The sequence below is a fragment of the Vulpes lagopus genome, chromosome 1 (genome assembly GCF_018345385.1).
Source record: "Vulpes lagopus strain Blue_001 chromosome 1, ASM1834538v1, whole genome shotgun sequence".
Taxonomy (NCBI): domain Eukaryota; kingdom Metazoa; phylum Chordata; class Mammalia; order Carnivora; family Canidae; genus Vulpes; species Vulpes lagopus.
The window spans coordinates 24,397,787-24,416,660 of record NC_054824.1 but is presented as its reverse complement, the minus strand read 5'-3'; the positions used below and the strand labels follow the sequence as shown (position 1 = coordinate 24,416,660).

At 40.7% G+C, this 18,874-nt stretch overlaps 1 protein-coding gene across 2 annotated transcripts in view; it reads right to left on the bottom strand.

The window, feature by feature from the left end:
• The window catches only part of UBE2J1 (ubiquitin conjugating enzyme E2 J1), a 28,534-nt gene extending 9,904 nt beyond the window's left edge, over nucleotides 1-18,630 (bottom strand). Inside the window, exons 1-6 of one of the 2 annotated variants that reach the window (XM_041767877.1) lie at nucleotides 18,463-18,630; nucleotides 9,687-9,760; nucleotides 7,801-7,932; nucleotides 5,304-5,388; nucleotides 4,913-5,018; nucleotides 1,002-1,131 (exon numbers count right to left, since the gene is read on the bottom strand). In XM_041767877.1, the coding sequence (XP_041623811.1) occupies nucleotides 1,002-1,131; nucleotides 4,913-5,018; nucleotides 5,304-5,388; nucleotides 7,801-7,932; nucleotides 9,687-9,760; nucleotides 18,463-18,493 (558 nt within the window). In that variant the 5' untranslated portion in view covers nucleotides 18,494-18,630. The other variant, XM_041767882.1, reaches the window with a different exon arrangement.
• Between the last annotated feature and the right edge of the window lie 244 nt (nucleotides 18,631-18,874).

Sequence of the window (18,874 nt, the reverse complement as noted above, 5' to 3'; positions counted from 1 at the left end):
AACTAACACCCGTGGCTCATAATCCACAATTCTAAATGAAGTTTTTTTGTAATTTCCAGATGAAGTGTGACATGTGAAGTTTTTAATACTCTTTATCCCACATTAGTGTAGATATTCTCAGGTTTGCTGAGGGAATATTAATAGACTTGATTATGGATTACTGCCCCAGATCCCATTTGTGGGTACTAAAATATGGTGTGTGTTTGTTATTTTCTAAAATCCAAAATTCTGATGTATAAAACAAACCTGGCCCTACAATTTTCAGAAAAGCATATTAAGTATGATAGGAATTTTCAGAAGGAAGAAAATAACAAATACTTATTAAGCACCTCCTCTTCCAGGCAACACAATGAACAGAAGGAAAAATTTCTCCTAAGAACTGGATATGAAAGGACAGACAGGATGTTGAGACGTGAAGAGGGAGAAGTAGCATTGCTGCTTAATGCAGGTTGACATTTTTTATAGAGCTAATTAAATTCCAAAAGTAATTATATGTTTGAGTAAAACATATGTGGAGAAAAAGGACATAAGGGAGATATGCTAAAATATTAACAGCAGTTATTTCTTGGGGATGGGATTATGTATGACTGTGATTTTCTTCTAAATTACTATATCTTCTATAACAAGAGTTAAAATTTATTAAGTATCAGGGACTGTTCTAAATGCAATACACTTAGGTATTAACTCAATCCTCCTAAGAATCCTATAAGATAAGTAACGTTATTTACAGATGAGAAAAAGGCACAGAGTGGGTAAGTAGTATGTCTGAGGTCCTAAAACTAATAAACAGCAAAGCTGAGATTTGAACCCCAGCATGGCATACTAGAGTCCAAGCTCTTAACCACTATGCTGTAATGCCTTTCTAAACATACATTATTAGTTTCGTAATAAAGAATTATTCGTAAAATCTTACTTCACAAAACTATATCGCCTTTACTTTCTATCCAGAATTTGGCAGTAAACAAAAAGGTTACATAATTACATTTACAAATTTAGAGTACCTTAAAACTGATTTGTCTAGCCAGTTCCTTGGCTTCTTGGTCAGCTTGACTTGAATCACTTCCAGATTTTAAAGGCAACAGGACATCCTTCATGGCACAGCCACATCCCTCACAACAGAAATCTTGTGATCTGGTAGGAAATAATTTTTTGATAGGTATAAATCAAATACTTGAATGTTAATTTAAGATACTCAAATACTGAATGATTCAATTTAAAATAAAAGAATACTGGAAAATTCCATATCATATTCATCTATAAATTAGACAATTACAGCAATATTATAGTTCTGAGACAAATATACAAGTTAGGTTAGGTTGGTATTAGGAAAAAGAAACTCATGTTGGGGTGCTTGACTGGCTCAGTCAAAAGAGCATGCAACTCTTAATCTCAGGGTTGTTGAGTTCAACCCCCATGTTGGGTGGAGAGATTACTCAAATAAAACTTAACAACAATAAAAACTCGTGTCAATTATATCTCAATTTTTTTTAAATCTAAATTTTTTAAGAAATCAGGGCTTAGATTCCATTTTTTCCCAACATACTCTTTAAAGAAAACTAAGTTTAGATCTATACAACAAAATATATAGAATGTCTAGCCACAGTGTCCTCAAGATCACATAACAAAACTATGTTAAACCTGTGAAAAAAAGTCCGTTATAAAGTTTGAATTACTTTTTAGCTGAAATTACTTTTTAGTAAAGAGGCCATTAAAAATAGAATTTACAGATATTTCTAGGGAAAAAATTCACAAATCTTATTCATCTAAATAGCAGTATAACTTATGGTAAATGAAATAAGAGAAAGACAAACAATGTATGATTTCACTCATGCGCAATTTAAGAAACAAACAAGAGAAGGGGAGGAAAAAGAGAGAGGAAAACTAAGAAACAGACTCTTTTTTTTTTTTTAAAGATTTTATTTATTTATTCATGAGACACACACACACACACACACACACACAGAGGCAGGGACACAGGCAGAGGGAGAAGCAGGCTCCATGTAGGGAGCCCCACGCAGGAAATGATCCCCAGACTCTGGGATCACGCCCTGAGCCAAAGGCAGAGGCTCAACTTCTGAGCCACCCAGGCATCCCAAGAAAGACTCTTAACTACAGGGAACAAACTGAGGGTTAGTAGAGGGGAGGAGCGAGGGTAGGGGGTGATGTATGGGGGGTGTTAAACAGTAAATAGGATTAAGGAGGGCACTAGTGATGAGCAAAATATATATCGTATATAAATGTTGTATATAAGTGGTGAATCACTAAGTTCTAAACCTCAAATTAATATTGCACTGTATGTTAACTAGCTAGAATTTTAAGAAAACTTAGAAAAACATAATAAAAAAATAAATAGCAGTATAACTTGAAAGACAGAGAACTCATATAAAATCCAAAGACTGAAATTTATCACTCATTATATTAAGTAGAGTCAAGATAAATCTGTTAACTAGACTACTTCCTAAGATTTATTTGTTTTTCTAGGTTTTCATTTTCCCTTTTGTATTCCAGATATAGCCAAAAGTGTCCCAAAGTCCACAAGAGTGCTGAGGATTTGTAGGACTGGAAGTAAATATTTATAACATATAAAAATATCCATCATTACATTGCTGAACTTTAAAAAAAATCATTTTATTGTACTTCCACTTCAACATAATAAAAGCCTTTGTTCTTTAAGATCATGCTATTTAAATTTATTTAAAAACTTCATGTGAGGGGATCCCCGGGTGGCTCAGCGGTTTGGCGCCTGCCTTTGGCCCAGGGCGCGATCCTGGAGTCCCGGGATCGAGTCCTGCGTCAGGCTCCCGGCATGGAGCCTGCTTCTCCCTCCTCCTGAATCTCTGCCTCTCTTTCTCTCTATGCCTATCATAAATAAATAAATAAATCTTTAAAAAAAAAAAAAAACTTCATGTGAACAAATATATGTAAAAGCCGTATTAACTTAGTACTTGTTGATGAATATTTTTATTTCACCAGAAGCAGCACTGCTGTCCATATCCTTTTGAAAGTCAGTTGTATTCAAATTATTTGCTTTAAAATGTGTCCACTTTAACTGAGAAGTCATGAGACTTAAAGGGAAAGGTTAATTTTTAATATATTAGTTTATCCACAGGACAATATGCTACCATGGATGAATGCAAAATCGTGTTTTTTAAAAAGCCTCTATCATAAGGGCACCTGGGTGGCTCAGTTAGCTGGGTGTCTGCCTTCAGCTCGGGCCATGATCCCTGGGGTCCTGGGGTCAATCAAGCCCACAGTCGAGGCTTTCTGCTCAGAGGGGAGCCTGTTTCTCCCTCTCCTTCCACCTGCTGCTCTGCCTACTTGTGCTCTTTCTCTCTCTGTCAGATGAATAAATAAAATCTTTAAAACAAAATAACCTAGAATATATACACTGGTAAATCTAGAACAAAAAAACAAAGTTCTTTTTTCTCCTTATACATGAAATGAACTGGATAAAAGTATCAAGACAGAAAGCCAAGAAAGAAAATCAAATAAAAGCAAATGCTATATATTCAGAGTACATATTATATAATTTGTGAATAACAGCTACAGTATAAGGTATATCCCCAGAACCTGGAAATAAGGTTTATAAAGAAAAGTTGTTGATGAAATCCAAGAGTCTATCAAATCTTTCAGACACTAAAATCTATTTGATTTAACAAACATCTAAAGAGGACATGTTCTGGGCTGTTCTAAGTAAGATATACTGTTATTTAATTAACATAATATGTCTGAGAGGTGATAGCAGAGTCCAAGCAGGAAAATGATGAAGATCAAGGATTACAGAATGTAAGTACTTTTTTTTTTTTAAAGATTTTATTTTTTTATTCATGAGAGACAGAGAGAGAGAGAGAGAGAAAGACAGAGACACAGACAGAGTCATGTGCCAGAAGGCAAGTCAGAGCCATGAAGCAGGCTCCATGCAGGGAGCCTGACGTGAGACCCCTAATCCTGGGACTCCAGGATCATGCCCCAGGCCAAAGGCAGGTGCCAAACCACCGAGCCACCCAGAGATCCCCCTGTAAGTACTTTTAAATACTCTTCCTCCTCACTCAGTGCAATTCTGGAATCTTTAACATTTGTTGAGGGTTGGGACTAGTATTCTAGGATTGGAAAGCCTTTTGATAGGATTTCTTATAGGGTCTCTTCCCTATGCACACTGATTAAAAAATAAACTGGGTTAGAAAGAAGTTCGTCTTAAAAAAAAAAAAAGGAGAGGACAGCCTGGGTGGCTCAGCAGTTTAGCGCCGCCTTCAGCCTCTGCCTGTGTCTCTGCCTCTCTGTGTGTCTCTCCTGAATAAATAAAAATCTTTAAAAGAGAGAGAGAGAGAGAGAATTAGTCTTTGCACTACTCAAAGAAGAGGCTACTCTGAATCTGGTGACTAATCTGGGTTATACAGACAGAATGCATCTGAAGAAAATGAGAAGGCAATACCACTAAGAAACCATAACTTGATAAAGAAAATCTCCTTTATTTTATTCTGGATCATTTATTGAGTATTTGCTTTGAGCCTGATACTGTAGATGCAAAGATGGGTAAAGTGGACTTCCTCCCTGCCCCTATGAAGTTTTCAATCTTATGGAAAGCTACATATAAACAATTGCGTTGGTTTGGTTTTTTTCTTTTTCTATCTGTAATTCTGCCCAATTAGAGACAAATGACCAGAATAGATATCTTCTTTTAGAAGATACGTTGCTATTACCAAGTACTTTCTAAAACTAGACAGTATGAAACCAATTCTTTAGACTCTGGTCACCCCTGGATAGTAAACTGCTACAAATGAAATTCTAAAATAGCACAACTAGACTAGATCCTGTAACCAAGGTAACTCACAAAGAGACTGAGCCCATCTCCTAACAGCCATTACCCAGAATAGTATTTAAATCTTAACAAAGAATGAAATGCAAAACTTACTTTTTGGCAAGTGCTCTTCTTTCCTCTGGTGTGTAATCTAGAGAACCTATGGCTCCCTCTCCTTTTGTTGGCATAAACCCAATGATGGCTAGTAACGCTGTTCTTACTGAAATAAAAGGTAAACATCAATCTAAGTTGTTTTGTAAAAGGAACTGGGTTTACTCTGGAAGAAGAAAACAAGACGCATGGGCTTTTACTAAAAAGGTACAGGTAAGGTGGTTGTGTTAAAATGATGGTAAAAATTGAGACAAGGCAAGAATTTTTATTCTTTATTCAGTAACATCAAATTAATTACCCCAAACAGCTTCAGTCTCAAGAGGGTGTTATACTTTATAATTATGAGTTAATTAGAATTACAGAAGATTTATATTCACTTTAAATTAATACTCACTACTCCATGAAGGCTGCCAAGTTTCAGGATGATGTCCTGAGATGCTCAAACAGATCTTCTTGCCTACTTCAAATCGTCCATTAGCCTTAGAATAAATAAGGCATTTTAAAAAATATATATGTAATGTTTTATATTTTATAAATATAAATATATTTTATAAATAAATAATTTTAAAAGAAAGCTTTAAAAGAACATAATCTCCAAAGGGACATAGATTTTTGTCCTTTTTTAGACACTCCACAAATACTTGTAAAATATATGCTGTTTTTAGAAGTTGTAGCACCTTTCTAAAACTGAGTTATATAACTGAAATCTAAAATCTAAATAACTGACATATAATGATGTCCTGATATCCTCCTCTGAGTATAATACTGTGCTAGGCTCTGTGAAAGATCTAAAAGAGAAGACATGCAGAGGCTAGGAAAAACCAGAGGACTTGGTGTCACCTAACTAGATACTGCTGCAGAAGGCTCTGAGACAGGAGTGATTTTCATACGGATGATGCAATTTCATAAGACAAGAATACAAAAGAGGCAGATCAGAGGTAATGATTTCCATTTTGGACATGGATCTGTTGTCTTGGTAGAAGAGCTACTGATGATACACAGCAGAAAGACAGAAATACAGACACGCTGATGTCAGAAGAAGATACATGTGTTTGGTATCTGACTTCACAGAGGTGACCAGTGAAGCCATCTCAACAGGCGTAAGAAAAAACAGCTGATATCTGAACTTACAGAATATCCATACTCATGGGGATGGGCAAAGAAGAGACATGAAGTTAGAATATAAGCTCCACATAGCCAGAGAACTTGAGTTATTATTCCCTGCCACACCTACAAGGTCATGACCTATATTTTTTTAAAATTTTATTTATTCATTTTGAGAGAGAGGAGAGAGAGAGAGAGCAGGGAGAGGCATAGGGGGAAGAAGAGGGACAGGCAGACTGCACTGAACGTGGAGCCCTATGCAGAGCTCAGTATCACGAACCCTGAGATCATGATCTGAGCTGAAATCAAGAATCAGATGCTTAACTGATTGAGCCCCATGGTTCATGACATATGTTTAGTAAATATTTGCTGAATGAAGATTGGAGAAGGCTTTCCAAAAGAGAGAAGTGAATCAGAAAGATCAAATACTGAAAATCAGGAAGGCAGTGTGCTAACCATAACCATACATCAGTTAACTACTGAAATATTTCTGTATTTGTTAACAGCTGCTGCCCCAACTACCCTCCCTACCACCCACCCCTGGTTTCCCCATACACCAGCCCCATCCCCTGAACCACCTGGTTCTCTCCAATGTCAAGCAACTAAAAAGTGACTCCTAATACAGGAGGGCCCCCTCCAAGACCCTACTCTTACCCTACTGCTGGCATTAACAATTCACAACATCACCTAGTATTTGTTAAGCAGAAAATGTTATGTCCTAGGAACTTTATATTGTGAATATATTTGCCATACACAACCCTTAACAGATGAGAAAACTGAACCTCAAAAAGATTAAGTAACCTGCCTGGTATAATGGAAAGAGCAGTGGTCAGAATCCAGGTCTGTTGGCTTTGAAATTAACGCTCTTTCCACTGTACCACACATGGGTAAAAGCAGCTTTAGTCGAATATTGATGAATACCTTCCATTTCACCGTTTGCTACTCATGTGTATCAGATGTTTAACTTATATGGTCTGGGATGAGGACTGAGAAGAGGCAGTGGGAACTGTCAAGCTGGTCTCTGAGACTGGTGCAGTAAGCCTGGAGAAACCAGACTACAACAGGCTAAGCTAGAGGAAGGATGTCTTGAAGTTATCAAAGAGAAAGTAGGACAATAGCTTAAAGAGAAAGGAGAGATCCAGAAAGGCTTTTGTGTTTGGTTTTGCTTTTCTCAAGGTTAGGGATAATTAGCCATTCTTGCAAATGAAAGGAAATGAGGGAAGAAGAACTTACTAAGAGAGGAATTTACTCTGAAGGAACAACATCCCAGGAAAAATAAAGAGAAAACTGGATCAAAAGTTTTCCCTACATGGAGATAAAATATGTGAAGAGAGAAATTCGAAGATATAAAGAGTAATAATATAACTAACATTTATTGAAGACTCTGGGACAGTTTTTATTTTCAGAGCTCTATGTAAAAATGAGGAAACTGAGGAAAAGAGTTTAAAGTGAAAAGTTGAAGGTGATGATGTGATTAAGAGATATAGTAACATTAACTACCCTTTCCTGGTACTTACCAAGTGCCAGACACTGTCCCTAGCACTTTGTATCCACTAATTCATTGAATCCTATCAACCATACTATGGCATCTGTGCATCCATTAGCATTGACAATTCCTAGGAATTATTTTCGGGGAAAAGAATTGTACTATCAAATCTTGGTCCCCAGTGACAAAGTTATAGCAATGTTCTGCTTTATTTCTTAATGAAAATGAGTATGCTAACCATGCTTTGCAGTCACCATGAGGAGTTAAATGACAAGCATTCTAAATTGCCAAGAATCCTTACCGTTAAAAGAATAATGCTTGGTGGTTTCATGGGATATTCTGGGGGCAGTACTATTCGTCCATGATAAACTCCTCCATCAAAATCAGAATCTGGGGGCCCTCTAACTGTGAAGTGCCATTCAAAAAGGTTATCCTGCACAGAAACAATAACCAGTAAGGAATCAATAACATTAAAACATTTGATCATCTTTATTAATGAGTACCAGAAATATTCCTGGGTGAGAAAAATTAAATGTTTCAAATTATTACTAGAATAGTTTCTAATGCACAAAATAACTCAAGTATAAAAGTTATAAATAAGGGCAGCCCCAGTGGCTCAGCAGTTTGGTGCCGCCTTCAGCCCAGGGCATGATCCTGGAGACTCGGGATGGAGTCCCGTGTCAGGCTCCCTGCATGGAGCCTGCTTCTCCTTCTGCCTGTGTCTCTGCCTCTCTCTCTGTGTGTCTTGCATGAATAAATAAATAAAATCTTTTTTTAAAAAAAAGTTATAAATAAAAGCTATCTGATCTAGTTTTCATGTCCCACAAGAGTTAAAATCTTTTTTTTTTTTTTAAGATTTTATTTATTTATTTGATAGAGAGAGCACAAGCAGGGAGAGCTGCAGGCAGAGGGGAAAGAGAGAAGGAGGCTCCCCACTAAGCAAGGAGCCCAGTAGAGGGCTAGATCCCAGGACCCTGGGATCATGACCTGAGTGGAAGGCAAATGCTCAACTGACTGACTCACCCAGGTGCCCCTAAAAGCTTTTTTAAACAAATACATTTAAAAACAGCTGAGCATTGTTATATATTCATAAATTACATTACATAATTAAGCTAAGTTAAATTAGATTACATATTTAATTAAGCTAAGTTATTATATAATCAAATAATTGCTGTAAATGTGTATTATTTTAACAAACCTTAAAAAATCATCCCTCACCAAAAAAAAAAAAAAAAAAAAATCATCCCTCAGGGCAGCCCTGGTGGCGCAGTGGTTTAGCACTGCCTTCAGCCCAGGGTGTGATCCTGGGGACTCGGGATCAAGTCACACATCAGGCTCCCTGAGTGGACACTGCTTCTCCCTCTGCCTGTGTCTCTGCCCCTCTTTCTCTGTCTCTATGAATAACTAAATAAAAAATCTTAAAAAAAAAAAAATCATCCCTTATAGATGCTCAAGAGCTTATTCATTAGTCAGTAATATTAATAAATATACTATCATCATCTTAGAGTCCCCAAGTATTTTACAGTTTACAGTGTACAAAATATTTGCACTTTATTATATTTTATTCTCATTATCATGGAAACCAGACTGAACACATTTAAATATCCTCTCCGACAGATGAGAAGACTGAAAAGAAACAGAGATGTTTGTACAAGAAGCCCAAACTAGCTGCAGAGGTCCCTTCAAGGGGCCAGGTCTTCCAAACTATAGAGCTTGGGGTTCTTTCCATTACCCCTCTCTCCCTCATACTTACAACCTAAAACTAAAAACCTTAGCATTTAAGACCATTTTATAGAGACTGGAAATTTGTTTCTAAAATGTCAGATTCTTGGGACGCCAGGGTGGCTCAGTGGTTGAGCGTCTGCCTTTGGCTCAAGGGCATGATCCTGTAGTCCCGGGAATGAGTCCCACATCGGGCTTCCTGCATGGAACCTGCTTCTCCCTCTGCCTGTGTCTCTGCCTCTCTCTCTGTGTCTCTCATGAATAAATAAATAAAATCTTAAAAAAAAAAAAAGTGAGATTCTGAATGGCTAATGGAATAAGTACTAAGAAAATACAGGGAGTAAAATATATCAATAAACCATATCAAACACATCTGTAATGACTCAAAGCAATGAAAAAACAATTTAAGGAATTCATTTAAAATATTAAGGTATTAAAATCCAGATGTAAAAGATGGAAACTAACCTCTAATGGCTGTGCATGGTAATGATCTGTTGGATCCTTCAATTCTGCTGCTTCTTTCATTAAACGCTTAACAGCTAAAATAAAATTTATAAGATAGAGACATTTAAAATACATTTTACCAAGACATTAGTACAGATTTACAAACCTAATGAAAAAGTTCCTACTTCAATAAAAAATGTGTAGAGGACTAGTTCAACTGAGTATATGATAAAAGTTTAATTATGAGATAACAGTAATAATTGGAGAAGGGAAGGACATGGCAGGTAGGCATTAAAAGAATTATATATTAAATTAAATATTTAGGGCAGTACTATTTTTATTTAATAAGTACTTACATATGTTTCCTATGTGCTAGCACTCAAACATTAATTCATCTAATTCCCAAAACAATGCTATGAGATAGGTACTATTTTTATTCCCATTTTCCAAAGAAATGGAAACATGGAGAAATTTGTCCAAGGTCACACAGCTAGTAAATGACAGCTGGAATTCTAACACAGGCAGTCCAACTCTATCTTGTTAAAATGCCTATCTTAACAAAAACATGCCCCTCTGTAATTCATGTTTATGAACAGTAGACTCCCCCATATCTTCCATCTTTTGGGAATTTCCACCCACCATCTGGCATTAATCTAAATGGAATGGTCCCCAGAGGTCACTGAAACGCCACAGTTCTAACAGAATTGCTTTTTTTTTTTTTTTTTTTTGTAAGTTCTATGCCCAATGTAGGACTTGAGCTCATGACCCTGAGATCAATAGTCCCATGCTCTACTGATTGAGCCAGCCAGGTGCCCTTGAATTCCTTTTTTGAAATGACTCAACTTGGGGCAGCCCAGGTGGCTCAGCAGTTTGGCGCCGCCTTCAGCCCAGGGCCTGATCCTGGAGACCCAGGATTGAGTCCCATGTTGGGCTCCCTGCATGGAGCCTGCTTCTCCTTCTGCCTGTGTCTCTGTCTCTGTCTCTGTCTCTGTCTCTCTCTCTCTGTCTCTGTCTCACATGAATAAATAAATAATAAAAATCTTAAAAAAAAAAAAGAAATGACTCAACTTAAAACTTTCAATCCACTGACGCCATAACTTCCTGTGCTCACCTACACCTATATTTGCTTCTCTCTTTATCCACACACTTGGCTCTTAGGAGTTCTTTTCTCACAATCCCTAATAAAATTCAATTCTAGCTGACCCAACCCCACCATCTTCTTATTTGGTACCTATACCCAAACAGCTGGGTATTACTGAAAGGAGGGTGAGGGAAGTCACAGAAGCAGGAACATTGATGCCATTATAGTCTACAACCTCCACTGGGACACAATGCTACCTAATATTCCTCAGTTTCTCTAGTAAGTTCACCAGCCCACTCCAACTAGTACCCCAAGACTATTTCACACCTGTTTTCTCCTCACCTTCTCTTCCACCTCTTGGAGTTAATGGCAAAGCCTTTTACTTCCATGATAAATGACTGTTGACAGCCTATCACAACCTACAATCCTATCTGTATCTGTACCCTCTTTCCTTACCTATTGGCTCTCAAAGATCAATCCTTTGATCCCAGCCCCTTTCACCTCAAGTTTTGGGTGCTAAAAAATGTCACGATACTGGTGTAGGAGAGCAAAGCCAGGGAAAAACCAGGTAGTCCAAGGCTCACCAAAACTCTGCTTGAAAATCAACTGGTAGGTTGATAGCTCAGGGATGGGAGGAAAGCTGACTTACTGGATCAGCTGATGTGGTTCAACAAGTGCTATAAGAAAAGTATGTAATCAAGTGGCACCTAACCTGAGAGCAGACAGAAAAGAAAAGGGATCAGGTACTGACATCCTTCAGAAAGAGAGTAGGGGGACGCCTGAGTGGCTCAGTGGTTGAGCATCTGCCTTTGGCTCAGGGTGTGATCCCAGAGTCCCAGGATCAACCACATCGGGCTCCCTGCGTGGACCCTGCTTCTCCCTCTATGTCTCTGCTTCTCTGTGTGTGTCTCTCATGAATAAATAAATAAAATCTTAAAAAAAAAAGATAGTAGGAAGTATGCATGAGTATGAATACACAGAGGAAACAATAAAAGTAAAATATATGGAAGTTTAGATTGGAATGCTATGGGGAAAGAAGTTAACTGAGAAAACCTCCTACATACACAGAACCAAACAGTTCAGTAAGTATCAGACTTCTGCATAAAATTTCATTTTAATCAAGAGTTCTTAAGTGGGGGGAAAAGTTAAGTCACTATCCTATTCCATAATTACTAATTTTTTTCCATCTCCTGCACTGAACTAGGTCTCTAGAGGCACAGACTTTGCTCACTTGATGGAAGTATTTGAACATCAAATATTTATTAAGTTCATACTAGATGTTACAGCTATAACCAAAATAAAATAGTTTTGGTTACCAAGGAGCTTGTAGTCTTAGGGCAGGTGGTGGGGGAATCAAAGAATTGAACAAAGCCTCCTGTCCAGAGCATGGAGGGAAAATGTGTCTCAATAGGTACATATATGGGGACGCCTGCGTGGCTATGCGGTTGAGTGTCTGCCTTTCACTGAAAGTGTGATCCCGTACTGCCGGGATCAAGTCCCACATCAGGCTTCCTAAATGGAGCTTGCTTCTCTCTCTGCCTGTGTCTCTGTCTCTCTCTATGTCTCCCATGAATAAATAAAGAAAATCTTTTTAGGGGATCCCTGGGTGGTTCAGCGGTTTTGCGCCTGCCTTTGGCCCAGGGCGCGATCCTGGAGTCCCGGGATCAAGTCCCACGTCAGGCTCCTGGCATGGAGCCTGCTTCTCCCTCTTCCTGTGTCTCTGCCTCTCTCTCTCTATGTCTATCACAAATAAATAAATGAATGAATGAATGAATGAATAAATAAATAAATAAATAAATCTTTAAAAAAAAGAAAATTTTTAAAAATAATATGTACATATATTTTCTACTCTTGTACTTCAGCTTGCAATACTGTTCCTACTCCCACTCTCCATCTCATCATCTAGACTGGCTTTAGAGTAGCTTTTTCAGAGGGACGCCTGGGTGGGTCAGTGGTTGAGCGCCTGCCTTCAGCCTAGGGCGTGATCCCAGAGTCCCGGAATCCAGTCCCACTTTGGGTTCCCTGCATGGACCTTGCTTCTCTCTCTGCCCTGTGTCTCTGCCTCTTTCTCTGTGTCTTTCATGAATAATTAAAATCCTTAAAGAAAAAATAATAAGCTTTCTCAGGAAGGTCGCCTGCAGAATAACTAGAGATTCCCACTGGGACAGATAAAAATTTGAGGAATCCTGGGAGGGGGAGTGGAGACCAGAAATACTTCAAGTTATTCTCATAGTCTGTCAAGTTTGGAAGCCATTACCCTAGAAACTAGTTTGAGTCTCCTTGCTGGAAGCCCTCATAACACTCTGTATTTTATCTTTTATAAAGTTGATCTCACCTGTAATTACTTAACCCCGGTCTTTCCTGTTAAACAATTTACTTCACTGCAGGCTCCTCAGGGCTTAGCAAACAGTAAGCACTCAAATATTAGTTTGCTTGAATTTTACTATCATCCCCTCAAAAATCTCTAAGCATCTAATTAAAATGGTTTTCAAACTTATCTGACAATAAGATAAAATCCTTTGTTAAAAAAAAAAGCTTCATGAGAACCTCAGTGTGTAAAAGAGGTAACAGAGCTGCTCTGATTGAAGAAACCAGCATGGGGCAGCCCCGGGTGGCTCAGCGGTTTAACGCCTCCTTCAACCCAGTCCCACATGGGGCTCCCTACATGGGGCCTGCTTCTCCCTCTGCCTGTGTCTCTGCCTCACTCTTTGTGTCTCTCATGAATAAATAAATAAAATCTTAAATTAAAAAAAAAAAAAGAAAAAGAAGCCAGCATGGAAGGGCTGTTGACCCCTTTCGACCATAGTCTATGGAAGCGTCCCATGGAACAAAGATGGAAAAACTCTGGTTTAGAGCCACACAAAAATATCATTCTTTCAAATTAATATTAGACTTAAATTAAATTTTGGAATCTGTCATGAAGTTAATTTATTTGGCTGCTGTTGGCAACCAAAGATGCCACGGAGATTGTTTTTCCTTCATTCCTCAACAGTTGGCTGAATAAGCTGAAGAAGTCAGATTTTATGTCATTCCATACCCTTACCACATTTTCTCTGCCTCTCTCCCACTCAGCTCAGTTCAATAGGAGAGAAGAAAATAAACACCCAGTAGTACCTCAATATTATGAGAGATGTAAGAAAGGGTCAGAATTGATTTAAGAATGTATTTAAAGGAACAATCATTTGCTCAACAACTAAGCATGCTGATTTTACTAGCTGATATAGCCATAACAGGCCATACAGTCAAATAGTAGGTAATATTAGTTTAGTATTTTCATAATTTTTTCCCTACATTTACATATATTACAAATACCGTAGTGCAAAAAAATATGGACTCCAAATTAGAGCTGCATCAAACTTCTGGCTCTAAATCCTTAAATAAATCACATAATTTTATTCTTCTTCAATGTTTGTACCTAGTGAATGGGAGTCAATGATTTCTTCATATAATTCTCCTTTCTCCCTCCCCCTTCCATGATCACAAGTTACTAAAGTCAGAAATAGATTGGGATATAAGGCTCTCTCCTTGGTTCAAAACCAAGCAACGAACATATGCAGTTGGCTTCATAGCATGGCTCTCTGGTTCCCAAGGAGAAATATTACTGCTATGGAACAGTCAAGTTTCAAAATACTGCCTGGCAACCGGGGCTAGTGCATAATCTGCCACTCCTGATACTTCATCTCTTGCTATCACATAGTTAGAAAACTTCTTCTGATCAACTGCTCTCTTATCTTTGCAAGATTATTCAAGAAATTCTTCTACCATGGTGAGATAAGATGTGCCAGGGAAGGGAAAGAGGTGGGGAGCACCTGCATGCCTGCTCTTGTTCTTTTCTATGGAGGCCACATAATCACTCTAGATCCAAGCTCTAGGCTCCTTGGGCCCAAGCATCTCCCATGTCCAGGCTCCACCACACCAGGCTTACACTGGGCTTTGGAGACAAAGCTCTAGATAAAGAGATCTTTTACAGGCTGCTGTCTCTCATGGATCTAATTTCTCTTGGAAAGCAAATATCTTAAAATAATCAATCTCCAAAGCATAGATAGGACGCAGGATCAGGTATTTTGAGGACATGAATCCAATGTTTGCTCCCCAAGTGCCTCTTCCTGCTCCCATAGTGAAGGCCTTTAAGCAAATGTTTAAGGACTAGTGTTTCTGCCCCAAATGACCCTACAAAGGTATCCATTCAACATTTAAAGAATGTCTGAGTGATGCAGACAGAAGAATAACCAAGACCTGCTTCTTGCCTTCAAATAGCTCAGAGTGAGAAAGATATGAAAACAATTATAATACAAACACGACATATGTACAAATACAGGGACTACCTTATAGTCTACATAGTGGTCAGCTAAACAAGGCTGAACCTTAAAGAAGCTTGAAGAATAGGAATTTCAGATGGATTAAAGGGAAGCCATTCCAAGCAGAGATTCCAAACAGGTCTTTATCAGGGCATACATAGGGCAGCCCGGGTAGCTCAGTGGTTTAGCGCTGCCTTCACCCCAGGGTGTGATCTGGAGACCTGGGATCAAGGCCCTCTGCATGGAGCCTGCCTCTCCCTCTGCCTGTGTCTCTGACTCTCTCTCTCTCTCTCTCTGTCTCTCATGAATAAATACATAAAATCTTTAAAAAATATATCAGGGCATACAGGTGAGAAGAGTTGCTCCATCTAGAAAGTCACTTGGAAAAATGGACACATGGCAAAAACGCAAAGGAGAAAAAAAAAAGGCAAAGGAGCAGTTGTGGGAAACTAGGTTGGTGAGAAAGGCAAGGATCAAATAATGAGCAGCCCTGTAGGTCAAGCTAAACACTTTACTTTGAACTTTATCCTTAGGTATGAGAAAGCTCCTGAAAATTTTTCAGTATGAGGAGTGATCTAATCAGTTTTGTTTTATTTTGTTTTATTGGATCTGGTGACAATAGTGACTGAATAGATAAATACTTATTGTGTGGACTGGTACCATGTGAGAATGCCTGTGTATGTGCGTGTGCGTGTGTGTGTGTTTGTTCCTGGCTAGGAGGTGAAGTAAAGGAGTAGACCAAGAGATCAAAGATGATTCCTCCAAGTACCTAGTTGCTATTAACCCCTGGAATAAGGGATGGGGTGCAAGTTTGGGGGAGGAGAATAAATTGATGAGTTCAGTTTATTACCTTCTAGAGATTTTTTTCAGTCTGTGGGAAATTCATACTAAGGGCATGGGTAGGAGAAGCTCCCAGGTTTTTGGTGGAGATAGTAGGATCCTTTGCACTCGTTTCTTACATACCAATCACCTGCTAAACTTACCAATAGGCCCCTTCTGGAGAAAGCTGCCACAAGAGATCCTTTACACATGGGTCTCCCTACTTTGTACTGTGAGACCCTACTGCCTTGGCCAGAGCAGACCCAAAAAGGGACCAGGGAGCTTGATGCAGTGCAACTATTGAGAGGCTAAGTCAGAGGCTTATGAGGTGGCTCTCTACAGAGCTCTCTGCCCATCGCCACAAGTCCATTCCAGAAAAGTCACAAAAAATTAAGTTTTCCCACTTACAAAATGAACAAATTACCATCCACATGCTAGCACACTGGCCCTTAACCAGTTATGGGTATTCTCTTAATTGAACCATCCATACCTCTAAGACAATTCCACATTAGAGAGAAAGGGTTATATCTCTTACATTGTGCAGTGCTTTTAACCACTTTTTTCCACATATGCATTGCTCCAAAAATATCACAGCACTGAAAATAAAACAAAGGAAGGAAGCATTTTCATCGTGCCTCCTAGCATTTCTAGTGCATCCCATATGTCATCTAATTCACCTTCACTATGAACTCGAAATGATCCATACAACAAAGCAAACAAACAAAAAAGATTTTTAAAAATCATCTCGTATAGAACAGCAACACCACCTTTGAGGAAATGATACCAAAAAAGAGGAAGCAATTTATAAACATGGCATGTCGGCCAAAGCTCAGCCAGCTGGTAGATCCTATACTTTGGAAATGCACAAAATTCTGGAGAATTTTAAAAGTTTCTCATAACCTCAGGTCTGATGACCTATCGAAAGTGAGCTATGTGCTCTTAACAACGTCTTGGGACCCACCAGTTGTCCGTTCCAGAGACTGCACTATTATTTTTATTTGCATTATTCTCTGGACACTCCACTAAGTCCCTCAGCTGTCCTAAGGAACTTGGTATCATGTGACCTCTAAGGAGTCACCATACATGTTTACCCACATAGTTTCATTTAAATCTATGAAAATCTAAACAATTTAAGCATCCTACCATCTAATCTAAAAGCGAAAGTTTTCTTTCCCCCTTTCTTCTTTTACTCTCCTTTTTTCCCCCTGGGGGTTCTTAAGAGAAATTATATGAATGCATTTCTTGGAAAGCCCAAAGCCTTCACCAGATTTTTAAAGCAGTCCATGCACCCTCAAATATTATGATCCATTCTACACACTTGGTCAGCTAAGACTATTTCTCAGCCCGACAGCACTCAAGTTAACAACACTCTGTTCGATCAATATCCCCAGACTTTTCTGGAGTTCCTACACATTAAGTATTTCTTAAAGATCAAAGATTCGCAGTGTCAGCTCTATTCCATCGGGATGCTAATCTTGCTGATTCCTACGGAAAATACGGAAAAGACGCTTCCTTGGAAGGAAGACATAAAGCAGCAGCAATATGTGCTCAAACCATCACTAATATTCTAGGATTACCATTTAGAGCTGAACTGCGGAGTTTCTCCCTCCTGACAAACTTATCAAGGTGCAGATAAAATGAATACCACTTACAAAACCTAGTGGTTTATTTCCAGCCTGCCTTAACAGGAGAGAGTGGCTTAACTTTTCTTGCATGTTTATAAGGCACCAGAGAAGAGCTTGAGGCTGGGATTGTTCGGGCTGCTATGTGAATGAAGCTGGGGCACTAACCACAGGAAGTCTCTATGACGGAACATCGAGATCTATCATCATGTTAGTCGTCACGGCAAAAACCATGCTTAGGGGCAGCCCGGGTGGCTCAGCGGTTTCGTGCCGCCTTCCGCCCAGGGCGTGATCCTGGAAACCGGGATCGAGTCCCACGTCGGGCTCCCTGCGCGGAGCCTGCTTCTCCCTCTGCCTGTGTCTCTGCCTCTCGCGCGCGCGCTCTGTGTCTCTCATGAATAAATAAATTTAAAAAAAAAAATCATGGTTAGCCCCAGAGTACACGGCTCATCTAACTAGTTTTCTGAGCCCGCTGGTTCGTTGGTTTCCAACAGAGCATTTCTTGATGTCTGTAATCCCAGTCGCCCCAAACGCCGCAAACGGGAAATTCAAACAAACCGGTCCTCACACGCCAAGTGAGTCAAACAGCGAATAAAAGTCCCGTGGCGGCGGCGAGGGGACAGCGACGGTCTGTGCTCCGGGACCGCAGGGGCAGGCTGCCGCCCACGGACATCCCCGTGACACCTGCTCTTGGCGAGGAGCCCAGGGCCCAGCACTAGGCGGCCCGCGATGACGGGAGGGAGAGTCCGGGCGCCGCGGGGAAGCGGCCGGTCCCCGGGGTCGGCGGCGGGCGCCCGCCCTGCGGCCTGCACCAGCCCGGCAGGCGGCGGTCTCGCGTAGAGCGCCAAGGCCCGCAGCCGAGCGGCGAGTGCCGGCGGACGCGAGGGAACCGCAGCGCCGGGCCCGGGAGCCGGGGGTCGCGCCGGCCCTGCCCGGCCCGCCCAGGGCCGCCGCCCGCCGCCCGCCGCCCCGCTCACCCGGACTCTTCAGGTTGTAGCGGGTCTCCATGGCCGATCGCCGTCCGGGCTCCGGCCTCCCGGCCCGCCGCCTCCACCTTTCCGCGCCGCGGCCGCCCGGGTGTCAGCGCGGCTCGGGCCGATTGGGCCGGGCCGAGGGAGCCTCCGCAGACGCCGCCCAGCCCCGGCCCGGACTGCGGGCGGGGCGCGGGCTTCGCGATGGCGCCGCCTCCTCCGCGGCTCCCCCGCCTCCCTGAGGGCCGGGCGGGCGCCGGCGCCGGCCGCGGCGTCGCAGAGCGGGGCGCCCGGGCTGCAGGTCCGCCTCGTCGTCTGGCCGCCGGCCCCACCCCGCCGCGGCCGCCGGCTCTGCGTCACCCGCCCTCGCCCGGGTTTGTGAAGTTGCCCTGACGTGGCGGCCGCTTCGTGGCGGTCG